The sequence below is a fragment of the Vicugna pacos genome, chromosome 20, assembly GCF_048564905.1.
Source record: "Vicugna pacos chromosome 20, VicPac4, whole genome shotgun sequence".
In the NCBI taxonomy this organism is placed as follows: Eukaryota; Metazoa; Chordata; class Mammalia; order Artiodactyla; family Camelidae; genus Vicugna; species Vicugna pacos.
In genome coordinates this window covers 24,635,124-24,658,309 of record NC_133006.1, presented here as the reverse complement: position 1 = coordinate 24,658,309, position 23,186 = coordinate 24,635,124, and the positions used below count along the sequence as shown (strand labels likewise).

General features: G+C 46.4%; 1 protein-coding gene, 1 long non-coding RNA gene and 1 pseudogene across 6 annotated transcripts in view; 2 read left to right on the top strand and 1 right to left on the bottom strand.

The window, feature by feature from the left end:
- The window catches only part of LOC102541718 (BOLA class I histocompatibility antigen, alpha chain BL3-6-like), a 102,935-nt gene that overhangs the window by 7,128 nt on the left and 72,621 nt on the right, over positions 1-23,186 (top strand). For 3 of the 4 annotated variants that reach the window (XR_012062269.1, XM_072945437.1, XM_072945435.1), the window contains exons 6-7: positions 10,384-10,416; positions 10,565-10,612. Coding sequence is in view for 3 of the 4 variants with exons in the window: in XM_072945437.1 (XP_072801538.1) it covers positions 10,384-10,416; positions 10,565-10,612 (81 nt within the window). In the remaining variant the exon portion in view is untranslated. Of the gene's footprint in view, positions 1-10,383; positions 10,417-10,564; positions 10,613-10,774; positions 11,199-23,186 lie in introns of those variants that run through there. The other variant, XM_072945438.1, reaches the window with a different exon arrangement.
- LOC140687749 (uncharacterized) lies at positions 2,708-8,145 on the bottom strand. Of its 2 annotated transcripts, none has more exons than XR_012062271.1 (4): positions 8,064-8,145; positions 7,572-7,622; positions 4,047-4,166; positions 2,708-2,913 (listed from the first exon to the last, which is right to left on the bottom strand). It is a non-coding gene; the product is annotated as an uncharacterized lncRNA (long non-coding RNA). The 2 variants fall into 2 exon arrangements; XR_012062272.1 differs by lacking the exon at positions 8,064-8,145 and adding an exon at positions 7,932-7,961.
- LOC140687748 (patr class I histocompatibility antigen, A-126 alpha chain-like) lies at positions 7,691-10,367 on the top strand (annotated as a pseudogene).

The window sequence follows — 23,186 nt, the reverse complement described above, 5'->3', positions numbered from 1 at the left end:
CAGATAAAGGTGTCAAAAAAAGTAACTTCAAGTCAATGTCACTCATGAATCCTTAAGGAAACTTCAGCAAGTGGAATCCAACATATTATGAGCAAGAACAATTTATCTCAGGAGGCACCTTTGGATGAATATATAGAAATCAATATAATGTATCATATTAATGTATCAAATCTCTCAGCACACTGCGAGTAAAAGGCCACTTGTTTAATTTGATGAATGACATCTACGGAAAAGCTAGAATTGACATCATACTTTATGGTGAAAGACTGGATACTTTTTACTTAATGTAAGGAACAAGATAAGGATGCCAACACTCACCATTTCTACTGAACATCTAATACATTTCTATTGTACCAGAGGTCCTAGCCAGAGCATTGACCAAGGAAAAGCAATAAAAGAGATAAGTAAAGATAAGATAAAATAGAAGTGAAGTGTATTCATTTGCAGGTGACGTGATTGTATGCACAGAAATTCCCCAAAGATAGCTTCTAGAACTAACAAGTAAATGAAAGGAGCCTGCAGGCTACAAGGTCAATTGGGTTGCTATGTACCAGTAAGGTAACATTAAGAAAATGAATAATTTAAAATCCCATTCATAATAGCATCAAAATAAAATACTTAGGCATTATTTTAAAGAGAGTGTGCCAGATTTAAACGCTGAAGTCTATATACTACTCCTGAGAGAAAATAAGGAAAAACTAAAGAAATGGGGATAAACTCCGTATTCACTTATTGGCATTGTCAATATTGTTAAGGCCCCAGTTCTCCCAAAATCAATCTATACATTGAGAGCAATTCAATTCGGAACCCTAAACTCTAATCAAGACTCTGACAGTGTCTCTTAAGAAACTTACCTGCTGATTCTACAGTTTATATGCAAATACAAAGGACTTTGAATAGTCAGAACAATGACTGAAAAGGGAGCTCAGGTCTCCTGTCATCATCCCTGTGGCCACACGAGGGCGCCACCACTCTGCTCTCTCCTATTCAGCATAGCTCAAGAAGCAGAGGGGCTGTGGTCTGAGTCAGAGATGGGAGATGAAGATGCCTTCTGAGTAGTTCTGGGTTCAGGCTGGGGGTGGGGCAGGGAGTGGAGGAGAGGAGAGCTCTGGACCCCTGCCCTGACTCTAAGGTTCACATCTTATCTCTTCAATACTCCTTTCACAACCTCATTGATGAAAACAACCTGAAAAACTCAAAAGTTGATCAGTTTCTTCCACTGCCTCTTCACTTCTGACAAATATTAAATTTTTTAAATTTTTAGTATAGTTTGAGATTTACAAAAAAGTAACAAAGTTAGTACAGAGTTACTGTATATCCCACACTCAGTTTCCCTGTGGGAACATCTTATACATTTGTCACAGCTAATGAAGCAATATTGATATAATATTACTGAATTCTAAAATTTATCTAGATTTCATTAATTTTCCTTTTTTCTGATCCAGGATCCTATCAAAACCACACTACACTGAGTCCCAATCCTGTCTCCTTCAGGCTTCTCGGGCTGTGGCAGACTTCCCCTGGTTTTGATGACCTTGGAGAGCACTGCTCAGGGATGTTGCAGACTGTCTCTCATTTGACTTGATTGACTGTGGCAAAGGGTTTGGGGGAAAAAACCACAGAGATGAAGTGACATTCTCCACACATCCAGGCTGTGTGCTCTCCACTTGATTATCACTAACATGTTCACCTCATCACCTGGCTATTGTACGTTTGCCAGATTTCTCCTTCTGAACTTTATTTTTCCTTCCCCACTTTCCATACTGTAGTCTCTAGAAGAAAGCCACTAAGTGCAGCCCACACTTGAGGGGTGCTCTGTTATAAACATTGGTGTGCAGGGTTTTGTGCAAACAGAAGTTTTCAAATGAGATGAAGCAGTACTGGAGTGATCAGCAGGTTGGATGGTGAGTCTATGTCTAGGTTGTAAGAAACTGCTGCCCGTCCCTGCAGTGGCTGCGCTGCTTCGTATTCCTGCAGCAGTGCTGGGTGGGCTTCTGCGGCTCCACGTCCTGCTTGGCATCTCCTGTTCTTGGATTCTAGCTGTTCTCATAGGTGTGATGGTGCATCACTGTTGTTTTTATTTACATATCCTGACAACATAATGTTGACCATCATTTCATACCCATTTCCACTGATAAATCTATGATATAAAGTTTATCAGACTTTTCTCCACTTTTCAATTGTTGTTTGCTTTCATATTGCTGAGTTTAAGAGTTCCATGTATGTTCTAAAACAGGTCCTGTATCAGATATGTGAATTTGCAAATAATTTCTCCCTGTCCATGGCGGGAGATTTTACTCAGATAACAGTATATAGTAACGCATAAATATATTTTTCTGAGAAGAGAAATGAGAAATTACTAACTGCAGTGGCTTCTGAGTAGAGGGCCTGAGTGACCAGGGGATGAGGGAAACAATATGACTTATTTATTTTTGTATACTCGAGTATCTTTTGAATTCTCTTTTGTGCACATAAATAATGTTTTCAAAAAGCAAATGGCATTAAAGTCTCTTACGCTTCTGAAACACTGGACATTCATCTTCAGCTCATGTATCAGGACGCACATTATGATCCTCTACTCCAGACCTGTTGACTTAGATCTTCTGCCTCAGAAATTCCATTACTGGAAAAGATGGGCTGAATTGTATGGACAAATTTGTCCATGGATATAGCTAAAAATGCCACACAAAATACAAAAACAAATTTGTTAGAATTGCCAAAGAGTTTATAAGATACTAATAAATGACCATATCCCAAAAGAAGGGAGAGATCCTGGTTGTCCTGCAGCTCTGCACCTCCTTGCTCTTGCTCTTGTCTTTTTCTATCCATCTGTCTTCCTTTCTAAAAATTTCACAAAGTTTTAAAATCCTGATTATGTTGTATACATGTAATATATAATATAATGTATATTCACTGTAAAACAAAGTATAAATGTTAAAATGATCAATGACAAAGAAAAGTGAACCATAATTCTTACACCAGAGATATCTGTTTGCATTTTCTTTTAGTTTATTACACATCCTTCTGATGTTGACCAAGTGCTGAAACTTTCTATCTCTAAGCTGATAAGCACAGACCTCAGTGGCCCCCACCCTGCACTCTCAGATGCCATGTCCTGAGTCAGCTCACTCTCCCACCTCCTGAGAGGGCTGTCTCCCACTTCCTCCTCCCTCCTCAATCCCCTCCACTCCATCCACAAAGCTTATTCTTAATATCTTCTGTTTTCACTCAGAAAATAAAAGAGGACTCAGGTAAGAATGACACCATCATCCTCCCGCACTCCTGCATCTGCACCTGTATCCTCACCTTCCCACCAGTGATGATGGATGGTCCCTCCTGTCTAAGGCTGCCCCTCAGGGAGGGCACAGGGTGTGGCTTCTCCCTCCCCTGTATTATCAGTTTCCCACTCCTGCTGCCTCCTTCATTCCTGCCTACAGCTGTCATTGCTCCCATTAAAATTAATCAAACAAATCTAAATAAATCAAATTGAAATTCTCCCATGAATATCCACCACTCTATGTCCAGTTCCCTTCGAACACTTGCCCCATGTCTATGACTCTCCTTACAGAACAATTCCCGAATCCATCTTGCATCTACTGGGTTGTCTTTTTATTTTTAGCTAATGGATATATGAATAGACCTTTACAAGTAAAATACTTCTGCAAGACTTCATATCAAACAGATGTCCCCAATCTTCCAGTTCCCCCCATCTCCTGAATCTCAGAGAGAAGCTATTTTTTTAACTTTTAACTCAGTGGGGAGGGTATACCTAGTGGTAGAGTATGTGTTTAGCATGCACGAAGTCCTGGGTTCAATCCCCAGTAATTTCATCAAAAAAATAGATAAATAAATAAACAATTCCCCCACAAAATTTTTTTTAAAAACTTTCAGCTGATTCTCTAATTATTTCTTCTATGCCTCTAAATAGCATGTTCATAATACTCCTTTGTTTTCAGTTTTATGTACCATCTTTAGTTAATTGGTTCTTCTTTCACACACCACCATCCTCCCACTATAATTGTAATTCATAAATTTTTAAATCTTACCATGTTGATTAGCTCACGGTGCAGTGTTTGCATTGTTATAATGATGGAAATGCTAGTCACAACTGAGCACTTAGTAGACGATGATCACTTTCCTTTCCTTGAATGATTTTTTTATTTTCCCTGGAATAAACAATACCTTAGTTTTGTTGTACTCACTTTAAATCATTCCCAATCTCTCCACAGAGCCTAAGGCTTCCCAAATATCTTTGAGCACATCTGGTATTCCACCAACTTCATCTCTATGCACAGACCTGTCCCACAGTCCTCAGTCCTGCCTGGTGTGGACAGGGTCCCTGCACACGTGGGGCAGGGCTGACATCCCGATCTCCTTCACCACCTCCTGGGCTGCCCTCTCCCTCTCTTGTTTGGCTCCCCTGAGGTCTGGATCCCATGTGTTTCCTGTTCCTTGTTTTTTCATCATCCCCGCCTCCCCCACCAACTTTGCCTAATAGTATTCCAGGGAAAAGAGCACGGAAAGTACAACACTGACACTCTGAAATGTCTTAGGCTCCCCTAGGCCTTACATGTTGACTTCATATTTAACTCTGTTGGAAATACTTGTTTTCTCTCAGAATTCAGAAAGCATTGCTTCACTATCTTCTAGCCCCTTGAAGTTTTCAAGGTCTCTTCTTTTCCACCCTCTGTCTGAAATGTCATTGTGATGTGTCTTGGGCTGGGTCTGTTTTCATCCACTGCACTAAGAATCTGGTTAGGCCATTCAGGATGTAAATGTTGGTCTTAATCTGAGTTTTCTTATGATTCCTACTCTCCATTATTTTTGAAACTCCTTTTATTAACTTGTTAGAATCCCTTGATTGACAGGCGAGTGTTCTAACAGGTCTTCTCTCCTCCTTGTCATTATTTTTCCAACTACTTACTGACAGTATGACTCTAATCTTCCACTTCATCTATTCAATTATTCATTCAGTGATATTATTTTTAATTCCCAAGAGCTCTTTTTCATTCTATGATTGTATATAATTCTATAGAATTCTGGTTTTGTTTCATATTCCATTTATCTTTTCCATCTTTCAGATATTATTGATAACAGCAGCATGGTAACTGCCAGGACTCCTGTTACCTGCTCTCATGGCATCATGAGCTCTTCCTCACAGCACTTAGCGCAGTTGTGATGTGCATCTGTCTCGGTCATTTCTGTCCCTCTCCTGCACAGCAGAGCCTGTCTCCCATCAGCAGGGGCCTAACTGTTGCTCTCTGGTGTCTCCAGATCCTAATGCAAGGTGGCCTCGAAATAGGTGCTCCTTAGCCTCTCTGAGGCTCCCTTTCTGTTTGCACAAAAGGATCACATATTGGGCCCCTTATGGGTTTGCTTTGAGGCATAATTTGACCCTGTATGTAAATCACATGTAATGACTGCCTGAGACATAGTCAGTGCTCCTCTACTCACAGTAACCATCATTACAGTGATTGTAGCATTGAGATTGTTTCCACTGTTTGCTTCTATAAACCACAATTCAAGATACATCCTTGAATGTATTTTTGAGACCATGTCTAATCATCTTCTTAGGATAAATTTCTAAAAGAAAAATTTCTGTGTCAAAATGTAAGCATATTGAAATTGTTGAGACATTTTGCAAAGGTGCCCTTTAGAAATTTTGTAACAGTTTTCAATCCGATTAATCTTTATAACAGTATATTTTCCCTAACTTCCTTTCAAAACCAATTCTCTCATTTATTTTCATTGTACCAAAATGATAGATTTTAATTCATTCCCATTTCTTATTCCACATTTTCATTTTTTGCTTACATTTATTTATTGCTAATATATTTGTTTGACATTAGCATTTCTTCTTTTCCAAATTGTTTTCTAATACTCTTTAGTTATTTTTCGTTTGGGATATAGTTACTTTCAAATATTGAATTCAAGAGGGACAAAGCAGCCTCTGACCACAGGAACTGGTCTGACACTTACACGGGCCTCAGTGTTGTGAGAAGCAGGGCCGGGGCTCCCCACTCGGCTGTGTCATTCTGCTGTTGACATAAGTCATCTCACAGAATGTCGACATCACACAAGGACACCTGAGACCATGATACAGTGAGACAAAAGAAGACCATGACATCATTGTGTACGTTGGAAGATCTATATAACTCAGTGAAACAATGTATTAGCTAAAAGACATTGTTCATCAATACAAGAGACATTCAGTGTGCAAGAAAGGCCTATGGATTTTAATGTAACAGAATAGGAAATGTTCAGTCATATTCTTTCAGGCCCACATTGCAAATAACCTTTGAGAAGCTACCACTTGTGGTTTAGTTTTGTATCAAAAAGGAACATTCCACAATTATCTGAAAAGGTTATTAAAAATACTACTGCTACATATGTGTGAGACTCTTTATAGACTCCAATCAAAATAAAGGATTAAACACAGAAGCAAACTTGAAAATCCAGTGGTCTTCTAATGAGACAGACGAGAAAGAGACCTGCAAAAATGCAAAAATGTAAAAAGCTCCACCTTCTCACTACCATGCTTATTTTGGGAAATAGTCATTTTTCGTATTAAACATAGTGGGATATTAATATTTGTTGCGGCCAGCGCAACAACGGTTCCTGTAAACAGGCGACACAGCACTTACGAAAAACAGATACAAGAGTAAGATAAAAGATGGGACCAGGGGAGTCAAGACCTCATGAATCAAGAGCCCTGAATGCCCGGTCTGCATCATATTTATTATGATTCTCTAGCAGGAAATAACCTAAGAGTAGTTTAGAGGGTGACTGAAGCCTAGTAGCAAGCACCAGGCCCCCAGCGCTCTAGGTTAGTTATTAAAAGATAGTCATCGTCCTGTCTCCTCCTGGCTTCATTCTTCCAACTTGTGAATTGGTCAGGTCTGTGTCACAGACAGCCTTTTGACCTCCCTTTAGCAAAGGCAGAGTGTAAATGCTGGAGCAGTTTTCTGTTCATGTTTGCTCAGTTTTCTGAGACTAACATCGTTTGCCTCCAGGAAGCATCTGGTTTCTGTTTAACAGCCTTAACCTGTTACAAGGGAATTTTGTATACTCGTTATTCTTTAGGAGACAACACATTGTTCTGTATTCCCACAAATATTTACCTAAGTGAATTTTTTAAATTGAAGTACTGTCAACTACAATGTGTCAATCTCTGGTGTACAGCACAATGTCCCAGTCTTACATATACATACATATATTCGTTTTCATATTTTTTTCCATTAAAGGTTATTACAATTTTTTAAATTTAACACTATTATTCCTAGTATCGAAAATATCGATAGAAGTAGCCATGTAAACATTATCATCCTTAAGGTGTTCCTAACTTGGAAGACTGTATAGATATTCTGACCAAAAGCTTTGAAAATTGCTGAATTAGCCACTGGGACAGGACTCAGTGAGATGGTGTGAAGAACAGCTCTCAGTGCAGGAGGGGTGGGATCACAGCGAAGTCCCAGGTCCCCAGGAGGCCGTGGCTCTCAGGGGTGGAGGGGTCTCATCGAGGACGGGGACAATCTGTGCTGGGGATGCCCCATTTCCCCGGGCCTTCCTACCTGGACACCCGCGACACAGTCCCAGTTCTCACTCCCATTGGTGTCGCGTTTCTAAAGAAGCCAATCGGTTTCCAGTTACAAACTCAGCATGGGTCTGTTCTCATTCTAGTTCTCGCAGACTCTGAGGATGAGAATCTGGGGGCCCCGAACCCTTCTCCTGCTGCTCTCCGAGGCCCTGGCCCTGACCCAGACCTGGACGAGTGAGTGCAGGGTTGGGAGAGACCTGCCTCTTTGGGGGAGGAGCGAGGGCTCCTCTTCCCCCGGGGTAGCGAGGGCAAGACCCCCGGGGAAAGTGCGACGTCGCCGCCCCCTGCCCAGACCCGTCACCCCACCTCTAGCCCGCCCTCTCCGCTCTCCCACCCTGAGGTCCTGGCCCTTTTTCCACCGGCCACCGCTTTTCCGTCTCGCGAGCCCCCTCATCCTCGCCCCACTTCCGCCCCTTAGACCGCAGATCCTGACACGCGCCCGGAGGAGGGTCGGGCAGGGTCTCACCCCTCCCCGCCCCCAGGCTGCAAGAGGTATTTCGAAACGAGGGTGTCCCGGCCTGGCCTCGGGGAGCCCTGGTACATGGAAGTCGGCTACGTGGGTGACACGCAGTTCGTGCGCTTCGATAGTGACGCCCGGAATCCGAGGATGGAGACGCGGGGGCTGTGGGTGGGGCAGGAGCGACCGGCGTATTGGAATCGGGAGACACGGAGAAGCAAGGAGGACGCACACATTTTCCGAGTGGGCCTGAACCCCCTGCGCGGCTGCTCCAACCAGAGCGAGGCGGTGAGCGACGCGGGCCCGGGTACAGGTCACGATCCTCATCCCCAGGGACGGGGCGGGATCCCCCGGGTCTCCAGTCCGTGGGTCATCCCGACATTGAGCGACCTGCCCGGCCCTCGACCCGGGAGCACTCGACGGGTCTTTCACCGGGTTTCATTTTCGGTTTAGGTTTAATCACCGCTGTCGGTCAGGCCAGCGGCCCGGTTGACCGCGGAGGCGGGGCTGAGTGGGCGGGGCTGACCCGGGGCGGGGGCGGGGTCTCGCACCTATTAGGGCAGGTAAGGCTGCGACCTGGGGCCGCACGGGCGCTTCCTCCATGGGTACGTGCAGGACACCGACGACGGCAAGGATTACCTCGCCCTGAAGGAGGACCTGCGCTCCTGGACCGCGGCGGACCCTGCGGCTCAGATCACCCAGCGCAAATGGGAGGCGGCCGGTGTGGCGGAGCAGGAGAGGAACTACCTGGAGGGCACCTGCGTGGAAGGGCTCCGCAGACACCTGGAGAACAGGAAGGAGACGCTGCAGCGCGCAGGAACGAAGGGCCGCGGGGCCTCCACGATCTCCCCTCGGGCTGGAGCTCGAATCCCACGAGGAGAGGGAGACGGGATCCGTAGGGCACAGAATATACATAGTGACTCGCCAGTGCCTTGATTTTCGCTAAAGGACAATTAAGGAATGCAGCCTCTTCTGGGAGGAAGTGGGAGACCATCCCTGAAATTAACTGATCAGCTGTACCCTTTGCCCCAGGCCGCCATCCTGTGAACCATGACTCTCTCTCTCGAGGCCTGTTCTTCATCTGAGAACATCTTTGCATCCTGACTCCAGCTTTTCTAACATATTCAACCTCCACTCACTTAAGACCATTAGTCTGCATTTCCCCTCTTGCACTCCTGAAGCCTCCTGTGTTGACTCTCAACCTGATTCTATACTTTGAAAGCAATACGAGGTATTCCCATACCCACCCGATCCAGGCTGGTGTCCCGGGTTTGTGCTGCTTCTTTTCAAACCCATTGTCCTCTCCTTTCTCAGGACTGTCACCTGATGGTGCTTCAGTGGCCAAAGGCGGTAACCTAAAGTCTTTATGTTCTGATTCTCTTTGCTCAGACCATTCAAAGACCCATGTGACCCGCCACTCCATCTCTGACTGTGAGGCCACCCTGAGGTGCTGGGCCCTGGGCTTCTACCCTGCGGACATCTCACTGACGTGGCAGCGCGATGGGGAGGACCAGGCCCAGGACACGGAGCTCGTGGAGACCAGGCCTGCAGGGGACGGGACCTTCCAGAAGTGGGCGGCCCTGGTGGTGCCTCCTGGAGAGGAGCAGAGATACACATGCCATGTGGAGCACAAGGGGCTTCAGGAGCCCCTAACCCTGAGATGGGGTGAGGAGGGACACGGGGGTGGAGCTTCTTCTCAGGTAAAGCAGAAGCCCTTCTGGAGAACTTCAGCAAGGCCAGGACTCAAGCCCGAGATCAGGGCCCTTCCCTTCTCTTTGCAGAGCCGCCTCCTCAGCCCACCGTCCCCATCATGGGCATCATTGTTGGCCTGGTTCTCTTTGTGGTCACTGCAGCTGTGGTGGCGGGAGTTGTGATCTGGAGGAAGAAGTGCTGAGATAGGGAAGGGAGGAGGGGATCTGAGTTTTCTTGTCTCACTGGGGATTCAGGCCCAGGTACAAGTCTGCCTGCCTCCTTACTGGGAAGAACCATCCACACACACATGCTTGCCATTCTGGAGCTGAGTGCTAGCACTGACTCTTTGTAAAGCACGTGTGAAAATGAAAGACAAATTTTTCACCTTGATAATTCTGGTTGGGGACCGATTTCCCAGCAGTCAGATGTCAGATGGGAAGGTCCCCACTGAGGACAGAATTCTGGGAGGACAGCTGGCCCAGTCCCCCCACATCTCCTTTCTTCATGTTCCTGATTCTGTCCTGGATTTCTCATCACAGTTCTGGAAAGTTCTCTGTGGTCCAGAACTATGGGGTTTTCTAGGAACTCATGGCTTAGCCTTCTTCCTAGCCTCCCATAGGATGTTTTCTTCTCACAGGTGAAAAAGGAGGGAGCTATGCTCAGGCTGCAAGTAAGTATGGAGTGAGTGTGGTTCCTGAGACCCTTGTGATGGTGGACCCGGGAGGCCATGGGGGGGGGGGAGCTCACCCTCCTCAGACTTCCTTCTCTAGTTTCTATCCTGTGGGTTCTGACCACATCCTGGTTTTGTTCTCTCCCAGGCAGTGACAGTGCCCAGGGCTCTGATGTGTCTCTCACGGATCCCAGAGGTGAGACCCTGGAGGGCCTAGATTGGGAGAGGGGTTGGGGCAGAGGGGATGCCCTGGGTGTGGGGATTCTCTGAGTGGGACACTTTGAGCATGTGGGGCTGTTGAGAATGTCAGCACTTCCATGACTGACTTGAATTGGTTCATGATTCTTTCCTTTGACAGTGTGAGACAGGGGCCTTGTGAGGGACTGAGTGATGGAAGATGTGTTCACAACCTACTTTGTGACTTCAGATCCCCTGACTGCTCTTTCTGCAGCTGCATCTGAATGCGTTGGTGCTCCTATTAGCACAATGTGAGTAAGTGGGGAGAGTGCCCCACCCCTGCCCCCCATACCCCCTCCCCACCCTGAGCTGTGTTCTCTTCCCTGGTTGACTTCCCTTTTCCAGCAGAGGTGGGGCTGGGCCATCTCCATCCCTGTCTTAACTTTGTGTTGTACTTAGTAATACTGTCTTAACTTCCTAATAAAAATGAAGCTGGGTCTGAATGTATTACTGCCATGGTGGGTTGAAGGGATAATAAAGGGGAGACTTCCTAAACTCTGAGAGAGGAAATAAATGGAAGCACTGAGAACCTTCCAGAATCTGCATATTTGCTGTGCTGTGTGTGTTGCAAGGGGAACAGGAGATGGATGTGAGGAGTGTGGCAGGGACTGTGCCCAGTCAGTGCTCAGTTCATTATGGGCTGTGAAGGGGTCACTACCGGGATGGGTCATCTTCTCTGTTCCTGGGTCCCTGTAACTTCAGTAGAACCTGGTCCCACCAGGACCTGTGATCACAGGGACTCGGAAGTCACCTGGGCCTTGTCCTGTCTGGAGGATATTGACAGCGAGGGCTTCCTGTGACCATGTTAGCCTAGACTCAGACCGGAGTCCAGCCCTCAGCCCCTGTCTTTTGTGTGTGTGTTTATATTTTGTCTATTTAAAAATTATTTTTTATTATGACTGTTCTTTTTCAAATTTAGAGTTCTGGCCTCATTCTGTTCTGGGTGTTCTACATCTCAGACACCAGCAGGAGTCATTTTTGCCAGCCATTGTCCCCACAAGTCCCAGGGGTCCCTGCACACAGTGGTATCAAGAGAGAAATTCTTAGCCTCATCCAGCTCTTATCCTTCTACCACTGTTTCCAGGATTCTACTTTACATGTTTTCACCACATTTTTTAAGGAACAAAGATTCTAGAATTAGCAAAGGGGGGAAACCCAATTGTTTCCCACCTTCACTTAATTCTTGCTGGATTTCTGTCTTCTCTGCAGTCAGCTCCCTCTCTCTGCCCTTAGATCTAGTAATGCTAATGCTGCCTCCAATCCCAACTCATGGATTTATAGAGCAGATCTGATGTAGAATCACAGTAGGTTGGACCATAGGACGCATAAGCATAGGATCATCTTTTCTGAGGAGACAGATATCATTGTGTGAGCTGTGCAGACAGGTTGCTTAGGGTGGAGGGGTGATCACTACTTGTGAGAGATGGAAAAATGCTTTGGGGGATGAAAATGTTCCAAAATTGACTGTGGGTACCATCACACCTCCCTGTGAATATGCTAAAATCAACTCTTTCCAATGGGTGGATGAGATATGTGAATTATATCTCAATATAGCTGTTCTACAAAAAAAAAACAATTAGGCCCAACAAAAAATGAAGCAGAGATGGGAGGACCACCATGGTAACTGAACAGAAAGACGTGAAAAAGCTCAGGGAAGTGGACATGCTAGAATATAGTAAAATTGGAAAAATCCCAGGAGACTGTTTCCCAAAGGAAACTTTCTCAGGCAGTAAGGGCTGAGCAAATGGGCAGAGTAGTAACTTCAGTGTGTCTGTCCTTTGTAGGTGGGGACTGGCTCTAGGAGCCAATATTACAGCACCAACGAGGATAATAGGGTCCCAGAAAGTTAGAGGACAGGTGACAACAAGATAGAAACAAGGACTAAATCCCTAAATAAACTACAATGTCAAAATGGAAGCAGCAGATTCTGACTACAAGGGCTTTCTGGAAATGCTTAGTATATCCTAGTGTTTCTGGGGGCAAGGTGGATGGACAGCCAGCAAGAGTGTTGCTTAGTATAATAGATAAGAATAACTGAATTGGCTGGGATGACTTGCCTAATAGAAGCTTACCATCCCTTATCCAGTTTCCAGACCTGAGCCAACTCTTAGACCCAGGACTCACTGGCTGAAGGGAGCCAAGGTCCCCTGAGGAAATGCCCTGAAACACATGACAATACATGTGTGCAGTGTGAATTTCCCATGTCCTTCCATGTAGATATCAATGGCTATTTTTCAGATTTCCATTCACTGACAGAAGGGAAGATCTAGGTCCCTTTATGTCTACTGGATACCGAGTCCAATTTGACACTGATACCTCGGAGCCAAAGTACCACCATGAAACCCCACTAGAGGAGAAGCATTTGGGGAGATGACTTAATTTGAGTCCTGTCTTAGGTCCACCCGTGTGTCAGTGGGTTCTCTGTCTCCACATATCCACTTGGTGGGAATCTCCCCAGTTTCCAAATATCTCATTCGAAGGGACATATGCAGAGTTGGCCAGAATCCTCATGTTGATTCTATGACCTTTGGGGTAAAAGCTTTTAGTGAGAAAAGCCAAGTAGAAGCTCCTGAAAAGCCTCCCAAGCTCAGCCAACACGGAACATTAAAGACAGTGTTGTATCTTGGGGACAATGACAGAGGTAAACGTCCTCCTCAGAGACTTAAAGGGTTGGGGGGGGTCCCCCTCATACAAGCACTTGATTCACCCCTGTGGTTCTTGAAGAAACTGGAAGGGTCATTGCCAATGGCAGTGAGACAGCGCTAACTCAGCACGGCTGCATTTCTTTTCACTTCCTGCCTTTGTGTTTCTATCCCCACAGTTCTCTCTTTTAATTCCAAATTACTTGGAAAGCTGGGTCAGTTTCTCGGGAACATGCTTTTGATCTGGATTGCTGTGGAGTGAGCACCAAAATCCTGTGAACTTGATTCCTTTCTTTATTCCAGTCTCCTCACTCCTAGCCTCAGCCCTGTGAGAGGCTATGATGTCAGATGGTTCCCAAAGTCACCCTGTGGTTGGCAGACATTATGTTGGTCCCCAGTGTACCCTCCTCTGGTATCACGCCCATGCGTAATATATGCTTTTGGAACATATACTGGACCTAATAACCTGCTTGGAACAAATACAATATGGGAAGTTCTGGGCTGTGTATTTTGGAATGACTGGGGGAAGAGACACGAGGGACCTGGGGTCAGTTGTCTCAGGCTGGCTGTCCAGGCCAGGCTGGGGCAGCAGAGATTTCCCATGGAGCCCAATGACAATGACCCTGTGCTCCTGTCTTGAGGAGCTTCTCCTCTAGATCTCAGCCCCACAGCCCCTGCCATCAGACAGGATGAGGAGGAGGAAGAGACACCAACAGTGATTCTTATCCTGGCTAGAATCTTGAGGGAACTGTTTATAAAAAGACAAGAAGGAAGTGAAGAAACAAAGGCTCCCAAATCTGACACCTGGTGACCCACACACTCCCCTAGGTCAGACCCCATGTAGAAAGATGAGGAGGGTAACACTCTCCATTCTCCCTGTGCTGCCCCCTGGGGCCCAGCTCTCTCTTCTCCAACTACAATAATGCCCCAGGGGCCCACAGAGGTGACACTGTGAATAGATCTCTGCTCATCTCCAGAGCAGACCACCACGGCCGCACACCCCAGGAAGTCTAGTTCTCTCCGTATGTATTAACTCAGTGTGTGCAGCAGACATGCAAGTAACAGTGGTCTAACAGGATGGAAGCTTGTCTGTGTCTCCATGACAAGGAGGCAGGCAGTTCCAGGGCAGCTCAGGTGACTCTACAACATGAGATTGTGCAGGCATCCAGGATCCTATGACCTTCCCTCTCTGCTGTCTCTGGGATCTTGCCCTTGTTTGTGTGACCCAAGGTACCTGTTCCGTGAGCAACCAGGGAAAGCAGAGACTGAAGAACAGTATCTTCCCTTTAAGACAAATGTTTAAATCTTCACATTTGCTTCATCATATTGGCCAGGACTTAGTCACAGGAACACAACTGGCCTCAGGAGAGATTGGAGAATGAACGTAATTTTCAATTAGGGTGACTGTGCCCAGAAAAACACTCTACTAGTGTGGAAGAGATAAGAGTTTTGCTATACATGAATTTTTAACAATCAGGAGTGCAGAATAGTTATTATCAATATCTTGACCTGAACGACATTTATATTTTAAAAATGGAATAATTGTTAAATTGACACCAAAGATGCAGGTAGAATGTGTGGTCAATACCACCTGATACAATGGAATCTCTTTCTATAACACTATTGAGACCCATAACAGTCACCTTGCCCAGGGAGAGAATTTGGAAGAATTAGGAAGGGGACGAAACCAGAAATGTAATTTTCACTGTGTATCCTTTTATGACATAGGAATTTTTTCAACCTTTGTGCATAATGAACGTTGAAGGACAAAAGAAAACCCCACACTCATTTAGTAATTTTTTTATCCTGGATGTCGGGCTCTCTGCTGGGCCTCAGTGAGTGAAACACTAAGAGTTCACACTGGGGTGGAAGAGCCTGAATTACCTGCAACAATTAAAGAGAACGCCCTGCATCTTCCCAAAGCAGCGTCTCCCCAGACAGCCACATTGAGGAGGTTTTAAGGGCACAAGCAGATCCATGAAGGAGCTTGAGCAGAGGAAAATTCAGCACAGAATTGGGACAAAGTCAACAGAGCCCAAACATTAGTGGATGGAGGTCACCAGGTACAGTAAATGTCAGCAGCATCATCCCTTAGGTTCCAGGTCATCTGGAGGTTGAGTGCCTCCTGGGACTTGAAGTTCTGCAAAACTCTCAAGAAAGTGCTTTACTATTAGCACAGAACTGGGGTCTTTGTTACCTGATTTATTATATAAGCTGTTTTTATTTCTCTTGCCTGGGATCAGTCACTCCTTCTGCTGTTCCCTTAAGATCATTAATACTGAGACCAGTTCAAGGGCAAGCATGTGACCAGGCTTAGATCACAAAATGGTTCAGGCCTCAAATGGCTTCCCTTATGACAAAAAGCTGTGCCTGCCTCCTCTCCTCTGCAGACCCCCTACCCAGTCTGCCTACAACACCAACAAAGCAGAATCACCAGAAGGGACTTTGTGGGATCCTGTATGACAGCAAGCTAGAAGGAAGAGTGGGAGCCCAGGTTTGCTGAGAGGATGAGAAGGAAAGAAAAATATGATTCATTTCAGTGATGGAGCTTTCCAAAGATGTAGGAGACCTGAAAATTCAGAGGGTAATATTGATAGAGGACCCTCTCTCGGGTTCACACAGAACCAGGGAGAAACCTTCCAATGGAAGCTTTGGTGCTTGTATCCAGGACGGTGCTTTGTGAACACAGCTCAGTCCTGCAGATCATCTTGTCCAACGTGGACCCGCAGTGACAATGAGTATTCAGTGATGAGCAGCCCGTGTGTGAACACGACCAGGGCAGAGGCCACACTGCCTGGCGTTCCTGCTCTCTCTGACCTGGGACGTCCCTGCACAGACAGACTCTGAGGTGGTGCCGAAGGATCCCTGCCCCGTGGGAGTCACACCTCGTATAATCTGCCCTCTAGGAGTGTGGGTGGGACCTGGGACTTGCTGCTAACCAATAGAATGTGACAACAAGGGTATCAACCCTCTGATCAGACCCTAGAAGAGCGTGACCCCATCCTGCTAGCTGACCGCTACTGTCCGCACTGCCCGCAAGCTCTGGTGCAGCCAGTCGCTGCGCTGGGAAGGCCCACGTGGCAAGGAGCTGAGGTCAGCGCCCGACCCACAGCCAGCAAGAGACTGAGACCACCAGTCTGACCGCCCACAGGGAGCCGCTCAGGCCTCTTCCCTAAGGCAGCCCTTCCCTTTCTTGAGGACACACCCCCCGCTTTCCCTTTACCAGCACACATGTCAGGCTCTGTCTCTATCTGAGTTGTTCTCCTCTCCCTCCATCCAGGAGCCCAGCAGGGAGCGGCAGGCAGGGAGGGAGGACGTGCTGGGAGCAGAGCTGTGGTGTCACCTGGGAGCAGATGGTACCAGGGAGTCAGTGGAAAGGAGAGACGTCAGGGCAGCAGGGATGGGAAGGAGAGGAGTGACCACCCCTGTGACTCTCAGGGGCACGTGGGGCTGTGCTTTCGGGCTGTGAGATAACACAGTGAGGAGTAAACTCTGCGTGGTCCCTGCTGGTCTCTCCTTCAGCATTTGGATCGTCCAGCTCACAGCCTGGATCCAAAGACCACTGATGCCCCACAGCCCGGTGTGACCCTCACTTCCCGGCACCTCCAGCAAACACACCCCATCAGCCAATGAACAACCAACTCTCCTGTCACCCACACCGCCATGGACTCACCTGTAGTGGGTGTGAGAAACACAGCAGACTCCTGGCCAGTCTCAGAACCTGGAGGGGAAGAGAAGCTGGCAGAGCCCCCAGAGAAGGGGACCCTCAGTGAGGCAGGTGAACAGTGCAGGGAGTCAGCGTAACAGAGTGAGGACACAATTGGGCTCTGTGTTCAGACTATTTCCTTAGAGTCATGGCTGAGCCAACTGAGAGTCAGTCAGCCTCTCTGTGGGCTCAGTTTCATTGTCTGTAAAACAGAGTTGATAGCTGTCCCTGTCTCAGAGGGCTCTCATGAGATACAAATTATTTAATTCCTGTAAATCCCTTACAACAATATCTGACACAAAGAAAAACAGCATATGATATTCATCTGTCGAATCTAAAGAAAGATACAAATGAACTTATTTACAAAACAGAAACTGACTTACATGCATACAAAACAAATTTATGATTACCAAAGGGCAAAGTGGAGGAGAGAAAAATTAGGAGTTTGGGATTAGCAGTTACAAACTACGCTGTATAAAATAGGTCAACAACCAGGTCCCGCTGCACAGCGCAGGGAACAATAGTCAGTGTCTTGTAATTCTGATAATGACAAAGAACATGTACACGCACAACTGAATCACTCTGCTGTGAAAGGAACACAACATGGGAAATCAATGATACTTCAATTTTTAAATAAACATACACATAGTATGTGAGGAACAGGAAAACAGCAGAGGGGAGGGAAGAAGTTATATTGTTCAAAAGGTGGAGAAAGGAGACAAAAGAATATTTATTTTTCCCTTCCCCATTTATACTTTTGAAATCAGTTCCCCTTCCAACCATCCAAAGAAAGCACCCCTCAGTGTTCTATTACATGACGCTATTTGGAGGAGCAAGATGCTCCCAGGACTGGTGGGGGTGCTGTTAAATGATGCAGTTTTTCCAGTTAGTTCCCAAAGCCATTCTTGGTCACACAGGAAGAGAATGAAGAAAGTAATATTATTATAATAGGTTTTGGAATTGTGGGTAAGTTTTTTTCTCCATTAAATGCATTTGCTGTTGTTTTTGTTTGTGTGTGTTGTTGTGCAATCAGAAAAGGAAAAAAAAAACAGGAGAAGGAGAACAGTTGATCTTGGCCATCATAAAACACAGAAGAAGCAACCACAAAAACAAAACAAGAATTTACATAGATTATCCAATTTATCCCACTCATAGCTCTGTGAAGGTAATCAGGTACTATAATCACAGCTGAACTGTCAAGTATTAGGAATGAGACTCAGAAGTGCGAGCCCAGGATCTCACAGCTCACGGAACCCAGGTCCCCAGACCCCTGGCCAGCACTCCATCTACAATGGTCACTTCAGTGAGGAGGGGTCTCGGAGACCTGGTGGTTGGTCCCCTCACGGGTCACGCTTCTCTATACAACACCAAGAGGGAACGGCTGAAGCCCCTTAGTGATGGGGAACTCAGTTGCTACCAAGGAAGCAGATTCCTGTGTCAAGTCTAATTAAAAAATAAAACAAACAGAACCTTACGTTGAGTCCAATTCTGTCTCTGTGATGCTTTTACCGAAATGACCAATTTTTGACCTCTGAATTAGTTTAAGTCTTCACATAACATCCTTCAAACATTTGAAGAATAATCTATTCGTAAGCAAGGTACATTGCATAAAGGCAAAAAAAAAAAAGCTGTTATTATGGGGAAGGTTGGTCCAAATACGTTTCAGCCCACTAGAAACATACAGTTCTCCCTATCGACACTTTGGGGAGGTGTGTTAATTTTTTAACTCAAATGATGTTCATTTGGCACATGATATCCACCAGGCAGGGGGAGGCCTAAGTGATCAAGTCAAATATGACCTGTGTGTTTAGATGCTTAAGAGTCCAGCTGGAAAGACAGGCATTTGGAGGGTAGAACGAGGGTGCCCACCCTAGTCGGGAGCAGCTCAGGACGTCCTCCCTGAGGAGGTGACATTGGAACTGAGCCCTGAGGATGAACAGGAGATGACAGGGCACGTGTGGTCTATATGGAGGGAAACCACTGATGAGAAGTCCTGTATGTATATTGGCCAGTGTGGGGGTTCGTGGGACTGACCAGGTCCAGGGAGGCTGGAGGCAGCTGGACATGGTGCTGAAGGGTGCGGGCTCCACCTGGACAGCCGGGACCCGGCATCTCCTCCCAAACCGACTTAGCTGTGTGACCCCAGCAGGTGACTGACCCCAGTGCCCTTCACTTTCCTCATCTGTAAAATGGGTGAGGATTTAGGGACAAGGTGAGGACTGGCTGAGCTGACACCTGTGTGGTGCTCAGAACAGTGCCAGGGACACAGCTGATGCTCAACCCTATTTGTCCTCATGGTGGGAGGGGAAAAAAGGTGGGACAGAGAAGGGAGGCTGAGGAGAGAAGCCGGGTCCTGGGAGCCCTCCTCCCCTGGTGCTGGAACCGGAGCAGCACAGGTAAGCTTCCATTCTGAGAGAGGCGCATCCGTCCACACGTGGAGAAGAGAATGGACAGGATGAGAGTGTGTGTGAGGACCAGAGAGTATTCTCCTGGGGAGGCCCCACATGAGAGGCCGAGATGACCCCTCTCCATCCCGAATTCCGCCTCTTCCCACCTCAGGTCCTGTTCACATTCCTCACCGCTTCCTCCTCCTGCCAGAGTCACTGTTGAGAAGGAAATGCTGAGCACACAGTGGACAGCGTCACAGCAAGTGGGCCCACTGCGGGGGACCTCCTGGGAGAGGTGACCAGCAGGGTCTGCCTGGAGCACGTGTCGGACCCTGTGAGCCTCTTCTGTGGCCACAGCTCCTGCCAGGCCTGCGTCACCAGGTGCCAGGTCACTTTCAGATCTACGGAGGAAGCCTTGTGCTGTCCCTTCTGCAAGCAGCCATTTCAAGAGGGGACCTCGGGCCCAACTGGATTCTGGCCAGTTCAGTCCCCAGCTTCCTAACACTGGAGCCCAGGGGTGAGACTCCAGCACAGGAAGTCTGGTTCTGTGAGCAGCACAGGAAAAGCATCTTTCTCATTTTCCAGGAGGAACAGCTATTCCTGTGTGTGGTTTGCCAAGATCTCACAGAGCGCAAGTGCCTCTCGGGGCTTCAGGAGGAGGGAGACACTCGGCCTCACGAAGTAAGTCAGCCCGTCACTGTCTTGTCTGAACCAGGTGCAAACTCTGGGGTGGCTTGCTCTCTTACTGCCTTATTCACTAGTACAGACGAGTAAACTGCTGTGTTCTAGACACAGTTCTAAATGCACCAAGAGCTGCTCTTTCAAGCCTGGGTTCTACTCGTTAAAATCGCTGTGAGTGCTCACTATCTCTAAACGTCTCCAGCAGCAGAGGCATCGCAGCTTCTCCACCTGCAGACACAGCAGCCTTGGGGTTGCTTGAGACCTCGCATCCCCTCCAGGATCCCCTCCAGATTTCCAGAAACATGATTGGACACAGAGTTGTAAAAGCAAAAATGCTCTTGTTGAACAGGGCTTTTACTTTATGTGGGCTCTACAATTTGGGCAAATAAGAACACTGTTATTTCTAGAAAAGGGAATCTTGCTGTATTCGTCACTTCTGTTTTGGCTGAAAATGGCCCGAATTCAACTTAGGTTTGTCAAAGAGAGAGTCACTGTCTTCTTGAGCAGACTAAAGGAAAGCAGGGGACCAGGGAGTCTCAGGTACAAGTAGCACCAGGGGCTTGACTGCAACTAACACTCCCACCTCTTATTTCCTCTTTGCTCTGATTGACTCATTTTTCAGACCAATGACATGTACAAACTGTATCCTCAGCCATGTCTAGGGTCTTACCTCTCATCCTGCCAACAAAGAAAGACTGAGAGTTACTCTCCCTGGTCCTGAAGTTGAAAATCCAAGGAATGAATTTGAGTCAGTGGCCTGCACCCTGGCTTAGCTGTACTGGGTACCACTGAGGGGCTGGCTGAAGCGTCAGCTAAAGGCAAGCTTTAGGGCTAGAAGCTGAGGTCAGATTCAAATCCTAGTGTCTCAGTGTATCAGGATGGACTCGATTATGCTGCAGTAACAAACAACACCCCTCTGCCGGTGGCGTAAATAAAAAGATTTCTTTCCTTCCAGTGCTCCTTGCCTGTGGTGGGTGGTGAGAGGGGCTCTGCTCATTGGAGGCACAGGACAGCCTCCAGCTCAACAGGGGTACTGTTGTGCCGGAGGGGAGAGAGCGGGGGCTGCACCTGCAGTTAACCCCGTGCAGGAGGGATCCCTGTCACCCCTGCTGACAACTCACTGCACAGTCCTGACCTGAATCCCACCTGCCACACATGCCACACTAGGACCAAGAAGTCAATCTCACTGTGAGTCTAGAAAGTGGAGAACCAACACATGCCGAGAACACTCATGGTGACACCCCTCATAGTCTCATCAGCGGTGGCCGGATGTGGGGGTGGAGCTGCTCAGGAGATGGACGGTCTCAAGTGACCCTCAGTGGAGCTGAATGGGTTCTCCCTGGAGGACTGAGGGCTCTGTCCTGCTTAGATGAAAGCAAACCATGTCTAACACATTCATTTTTTTTTAAAGTGGTCAAAGGCTATTTTCTTAAAAAAAATCTTAATCAGTGTTTACTTCTTTTTGGGGATCCCCATATTGAACCCTACACAAATAGACCCTAAGCTTTTCTTCTGACAATAAAACTCCATTCCTAACCTCTGTTGCTTGAATCGCCTGGAAAACCAAGAAAGTATTAACCGTGACTTCACAGGCCCCATTTCCTCACACTTTCTTCACGATCAGCCCCTGACTTCTCCCTCCTCTGCGATCACTGCTGCTCCCTCTGCAGCCAGCCTCCCAGCTCCACACAGACCCAGCTGTGCCTGGATGCGGGTTGGGATTCCATCAGCGAATGTGACTTTATTCTCTGAGGAAGAGGCCATCAGTCCTGGAGTGAATAGGACAATGAGATGGGAGAGGGAGGTGTTCTTTATCAGGCACATGGTTAGAGTGAGGCAGGTCATCAGAGGACATTTGCTGAAAAACTCTGTACTTAATGTTCCCCAAAACCCACTTCAATACACTCTAGTCTTCTAGGACCCTTGTTCTGTTCCTAATCACTTCTTCATTTCACTCCCTCATTCCATTTCAGTCTCTCCTTCTCTATGAGGCCCCTTAGATCTCTATGGTTTCACTATCTAGTCAATCATTAACCTGTCAGGATAATTTGGATCCGTGGAAATATGGGAGTGTTGACTCATGACTGCATGAATATTGTATGTAGGGAAAGTGCATGCAGCACATCGTTTCCATTTTCCATATAACTGATGATCATAGACTTTCGTATTCTTCTTAAATTATTTTTAATTGGAGTGCATTTGATTCACTATATTATACTAGGTTCAGGTGTACAGCATAGTAATTCAGTCTTTTTACAGATTATGCTCCATTAGAGGTCATTACAAGATAATGGCTCTAATTCCCTGTCCTATACAATATATCCTTATTGCTCATCTATTTTATACATAGTAGGTTGTATCTCTTAATCACATGCCCCTAACTTGCCCCTCCGCACTTCATTTTCCCCACAGGTAACCACTCGTTTGTTTTCTATATCACTGAGTCTGTTTCTGTTTTGCTATACACATTCATTTGTATGCTTTTTTAGATTCCATGTATAAGTGATATCATACGGCATTTGTTTTCCTCTAACTGAGTTACTCCACTAAGTATAGTTTCTCTGGATCCATCCATGATGCTGCGAATGGCAAAATTTCATTCTTTATGATGGCTGTGTGATAGTCCATTGTCTATGCATACCATACCACTTCTTTATCCATTCATCTGTTGATGGCCACTCGAGTTGTTCCATATCTAGGCTATTATAATAAACAGGGCTGCTATGAATATTGGGGTGCATGTAGCTTTTCAAATTAGTGTTTTTGGGTTTTTTTTGGATGTATACCCAGGAGTGGAATTGCTGGATCATTATGGTAGTTTTAGCGTCAGTTTTTTGAGGAAACTTTTATGTAAACTCTATGTTTTACATAGTGTCTGTATCAGTGTACCTTCCCACCAGCAGTGAAGGAGGGTTTCCTTTTCTCCACAGCCTCTCCAGCATCTATTATTTGTATACTTTTGGATAATAGCCATTCTGACAGGTGTGAAATGATCCCTCATTTTGTTTTTGATTCACGTGTCTCCCATTATTAGCCATGATGAACATCTTTTCATGTGTCCATTAGCCATCCTTATGTTTCCTTGGAAAAATGTCCAGTCACATCTTCCTGCCATTT